At 47.2% G+C, this 5,519-nt stretch overlaps 1 protein-coding gene across 1 annotated transcript in view; it reads left to right on the forward strand.

Moving 5' to 3' along the window:
* The window catches only part of WSCD2 (WSC domain sialate O sulfotransferase 2), a 129,746-nt gene that overhangs the window by 106,779 nt on the left and 17,448 nt on the right, over positions 1-5,519 (forward strand). The window contains exons 6-7 of the mRNA XM_019632837.1: positions 2,073-2,247; positions 3,431-3,484. Coding sequence (XP_019488382.1) covers positions 2,073-2,247; positions 3,431-3,484 — 229 coding nt within the window. The remainder of the gene's footprint in view (positions 1-2,072; positions 2,248-3,430; positions 3,485-5,519) is intronic.

The raw sequence follows: 5,519 nt of genomic DNA on the forward strand, positions 1-5,519 counted from the left end.
ACAACAAAGCTAGGGGTTGGGAATTTTCATCCCCATTTCACAGATGGCAACACCAAGGCTCAGACAGACGAAGTCACTTGCCCAAGCTCACAGCACAAGCAAATGGCAGAGCTGGGACTGACACTTAGGACTGACTCCAAATCTATGCTCTTCGTTTCTGAGCTGCCCCCAGACACCTCACAGAGAGGCTTCCAAGAGTCATTTAAGGGCAGCCAGGTGACATCAAGTCACCAAGCATTTCCTAATTGGCTCCTCAGAGGCACTCTGAGGAAGGTTGGGGTGAAGTTCATGAGATTAAAGGAGGCTTGAACATCATTTGGTCCAGCTTTCTCTCTTAGACAGGAATCCCCGTACCCCCATTGCATCCCATCCAGGTGGACATTCCTCAGTCTCTGAGGGCCCTGGAGGACCCTACAGATCAGCTGGAGGTAGGGGACAAAAACATGTGAGACAGTGAGGTCACACACACACCAGTGTAACAAAGGGTCAAAGGTCAAACTGTACAGGGGGAGGGGGGAAGGGCTGGAGCGAAGCGAAGGTGTGGGTGGATGGGAAGGGCCCTCTGCAAACCTCCCTCTTCCAGCTTTTTCTGATCTCCCTAGGGACCGAAGGAGCGAGATTGAGGGAATTAAGTGGGCAGGGGTGCAGAGCTGCTTGTGCCAAGTGGTAGAGGGTCTGAGATGTACAGTGTCATAGGGGTTTCCACTCTGTGTCACCAGTTAGAAAACATCCTCAGTCACAGCCCACGATAACCCACCTCGCTCTCACGCTCCCTCCTTTCCTCCAAGCTCGGAGCTACGGTTCATATTTAACACCTGTTAAGAAAGAAATCAAACCTACTCTGGCAAAAGTCGCTGGATCTAGGTGTGACACTGTTTGTTACCAGATTATTCCCAACCCAGCCACGGGGGAGAATTCAGGGCTGTGGGTCTGGACTAGAAGCAGATTGGACAGAGAACAGTCCACTGCTCTCCAAATCTCACGTTCATCCTGCCCTGACTTAGCTGTTCCATGGAAGAAATAAAGCAATTAGAAGCTGCTCTCCTAACAAAGACTGTGGAGGCACGTACGTCCCAATATCCTCCTTGGCTTAAAAAAACGGACTCAGACAGCTTTTCCTAAAGCGTGGGCTTTGTCTCAATGTCAGACCAGGGGCATGGACCGTGGTGGGCTACACACCGTGAGAAAGGCATTTCTTTTGCAGTTTTCTTTCAAGTCCTCTAGGGGAAAGCTTCATCTCAGCGCTAAATTGTCTTCAACACCTCTCTACCCTCAACTAATCTCCGTTTTGCAGAGAAAGTGGAGCCAACCACGGGGCTCAGAGTCTTGGCAGGCAGAGTGCCTTAGTTAGAATTTAATTACATTGTTTGGTTTCTATAGTTTTTGCTTGTACTGTATGGAAATGTATGGAAGTGCTACTTGTCCATGAATACTACTTGTGGGAGTGATATAAAGTTTCCTTTGAAAATTAAGTCTTAAAAGGTGAGTTAAGGGAAACAAGTCCATAAATAATAGTATAGAAAGACAAAAAAAAAAAGGTAACTATGTAAGGCAATGAATATGTTAATGAGCTTGATTGTGGTAATTAAGTCGCAGTATATACACACTTGTATAGCAAGACATCAAGTTGTCCACCTTAAATATATACAATTTTTATTTGTCAATTATACCTTAATAAAGCTGGAAAATATACCAGGGGTGCCAAAAAATGTATACAAGTGGACACTTTGGTCAGCGTTGCTCAAGCAGTAGTTCACCGTCATCAGAAGTGTCTGGACGCTGATGATAACCACTTTGTGCACCTCTTATGATTGCAGAAGTCAAACGTGACTTGAATTCATCTTTTGCTGTTGGTATATATTGAGTATTACAATTTTGATACAGTTTTCCTTTCTTAAAATGTGTATACATGTTTTTGGCACCCTCTAGCTAATAGTGCAGGAGGTCCACAGATGGGCAAAATCCTAACAGTAAGGTTCACTGTTTGGGGACCCTCAAGTTGGAGAGAGTGATGGAGAGGTTGGGCAGTCTGGGGATTTAGTGACTGTCTTCCTCTCCCACTCTGTCCCCAGGAGTACCCGCTGGCAGCCCTTGCAGGCACCGCCTGCCACTGTGGGTTCCCCACCACGCGATTTCCCCTCCACGAGAGAGAAGATGAACAGCTCTGTGCCCAGAAGTGCAGCGCGGAAGAGTTTGAGAGCTGCGGGACCCCCAGTTACTTCATCGTGTACCAGACGCAGGTCCAAGGTAAGCCAGGCCTCCCCCGGCAGATGCCCAGGTGACTCCCAACGGCCTCCCTCCCAGAGGTGCCCCGGTCAGTCCATTGCACACAGCCCATACTGTGCAGGGCAGAGGGCAGAGGGCAGGACTGGTGAGCTTGGCCAGGCTTAGAGATCCTGGATGGGCAACAGAGAGCGGGCCCCACAAAGTGGGGTTGGGTTCTAAAGACCCTCATCTCTCTCCCTCGGCTTTGTTTAGACTCCAGTGAGGAAGGATCAGCGTTTGTTAGTTTTCAGGGAGTGCTGGTTAGCCTGTGCAGAACTGTGTGGTCCCAACCTACAGCGTGGGTCATGCACAGGTTAATTATCCCCTGACCATGAATAGCTTTGAGGTAGGCAAAAAGGACACTGGAGCCTTTTCGATTGCCAATAAAGAGCGCCTAATCGATTGTTTGCTCATCCCCTGTGCCCTGCCCCCAGGCCATGACTGCTCTTCAATGTTTCCATGTCACGCTTACGGTCCTTACACACTGGGGAGGTTTGAGAGTCATGCTGCCAAAAGCCTGGTGCACCATGGATGGCTGCCATTTATTGAGCAACTACTATGTGCTAAGCCCTGATGTTCTTTCCAGGAACTTAATCATTATTGAGCACTTACTGTGTGCCAGGTGCTGTCTAAACTCTTGAGACTCAATTAATTCACCTAATCCTCACAACAGCCCAATGACAGAGGTGCTGTTTTTATTGCCATTTTACAAAGGAGGCAGCTTGGCATAGAGAGGTTGAGTAGCTCGGCCAGAATCACACAGCTGGGACAGGGCAGAGTTGGGATTCAAGTCCAGAAAATCTGAGTCCTGAGACTGCACTCTTAACCACAGCTTCTCAACATATATTATGCCACAAATACCTCACACACACTATCCATTTAATCCTGTAAAGTTTTAGCTCCATTTTACAGGTGAGGAAACTGAGGCTCGGAGAGGTGAAGTGCTTTGTTCAACGTCACACATCTAGGCCATCGCTATCCTAGATTGAAACCCAGGTCAGCCTGATTCCAAAGCTACACACACCACCGCCTCCAGCATCTGCTTTGATTTGTGGAGCTTAAGAGCCAAATAAACTTTCTTTCTCATGCTGAGAACAACGGCCTTTACCTTGAAGTTGGTCTTGGCCTCCCAGGCAGTATTTGAATGAAGAATTCTGTTTTCCAGGGAAACTGAAGTGCTGGGTTCTTTCTCCCTCTCAAAATCGTATGATGAAAAAACGTGAAACCTCCAGAAAAACTTGAAAGAATTACACAGTGAACACCCATATACGATCCCATACATTTTACATTTGTCAACATTTTGTTCTAGTTACTTTTTCATACATCTCTCCATTTCCCCATCCTTATTTCTTTGATGCATTTTGAAGTCAGTTGCAAACATTGTTACGCTTCAGTGTGCACATCATTAATTACAACTCGATATTTGCTGATGATTGTTTGAAACAACATTTACAATAGAGTGAAATGCGCAAAATAAAAAACAACCACATTCCAGAAGGTTTTACATCTAGGCTCCTTTCTGCAGCGTGTTCCCATGAAAACCATCCCCAGACCCACTTGGTTCTAACAAAGACAAAGATTTGATTTATTTTTTCCAAAGTCTGCTCTCCTCTGAACAAACAGATCAAACATGGCAGGCGGGAGGGGAGCTGGGTCTCTGGCTGGTAGCCACAGTTGATCGTGAGCCCTGTGCTAACACTCAACACACATTCTCGCATGTAACCCTCCTAACAAACCCAGGATGTGATTGTTGTCAAAAGTCCCATTTTACAGGAAATTTCTCTGAGGAAACTAAGGCTGAGGTTCATCATTTTCCCCGAGACCACCCAGCAACTGGGTGGCAGAACTGTCTTTAAATCTAGGAGTTCAAATTTCTCTCCTGAAGGACTGTCATAAGAAATCAATGTAATCAAAGGAAGATTTCAATAATGGCCAATAACACAGAACAGGAAATACTGGGGTGCAGTCATGGGAGGAATTGTAAGCAAGGCCGAGGGATGGCTGGTATCAGATGCGCTGAGTAGTCCAGCGAGGTGAGGCCGGATTGAACGCTGGTGACTTCGGCAGGAACTGGTTCTGTGCAGGGAGCAGGAGGAGCCCAGAGTGCAAGGGTTGGGGGCACGTGGGAGGACGTGGAATCGGGTGTGTGGACAGCTCTGCCGGAAGTGCGCCTGGGAGTGGGGTGAGGAGGGAAAGCGGTTGCCCGGGGGATGGTTAATAATGGAGCTCCAGTATCTGTTCATGTTTGAATGCTCATGTGATGAAGCCAGCTGAGAGAGAAGATGTAGAGAAATCGATGGAGCAAGGAGTCTGGGGAGGAGGGAGAAGGGGGGACAGAGACACTAGAGCAGGGGATCGCCCTTTCTTCCATGGAAGCAGCAAGGATGGCAGAGAGGGTGGGACGCAGAGCAGTGTTGTGAGGTCAAAGGGCAGGAGAGGGAGGTTGGCTTGCGTCCCTTTCATGGTAAATAAGGGTTGAGGTCATTGATCCAGAATAAAGAAGCGGGCTGGGACCAAAAATCCAGGATTCTCTCGTCTTCCTTTTTCATTGCAAAGCCCCCTACATGGGGCCTTCCCTCAGCTGCCCTTACATCTGTAGGGACCAAAAGAAGTCACCACTGTGTTTTCACAGCTCCAAGGTGCGTTGCAGTGGCACATACTTTCCATGAATTCTAACAGCAGTGGCATCCTGAGATCTCTGTAAAGTCAGAGACTCAAGAGTATCAGGATGGTAGTCACCTATCCCCAACCCATTTTACAGATGTGGAAGTTGAGGACTAGCAAAAAGGAATAACTATACCTTTTGAGTACTTTAGTGTATTAATATATTACATGCATTATTTTATTTAATCCTTACAAGAACTCTGCAAAGTAGATATTATTGTTCCCCACCCATCCATCCAACCACCAATGCATCCATCTATCCACCCATCCACCCATCTGTCCCCCACCCATTTATCTACCCATCCATCCATTATCCATCATCCAAGAAACACTTATTATCTCTACTACATGCCAGATATTATGGAAAACCCTGGGGAACCATCAAAGAACAATAACAGGCAGGGTTTCTGACTAAACAAATAATCCTTTGAATTACAGTTGTGAGAAGCGACATGAAGGAGACGACATAGTACGCTAATGATAAGCCCAGGAAGTCAGGGAGGGAAGGAAGGAAGGGAGGAAGGGAGGGAGGAAGGAAGGAAGGAAGGAAGGAAGGAAGGAAGGAAGGAAGGAAGGAAGGAAGGAAGGAC

The sequence above is a fragment of the Hipposideros armiger genome, unplaced genomic scaffold (genome assembly GCF_001890085.2).
Source record: "Hipposideros armiger isolate ML-2016 unplaced genomic scaffold, ASM189008v1 scaffold_1185, whole genome shotgun sequence".
Lineage (NCBI taxonomy): Eukaryota > Metazoa > Chordata > Mammalia > Chiroptera > Hipposideridae > Hipposideros > Hipposideros armiger.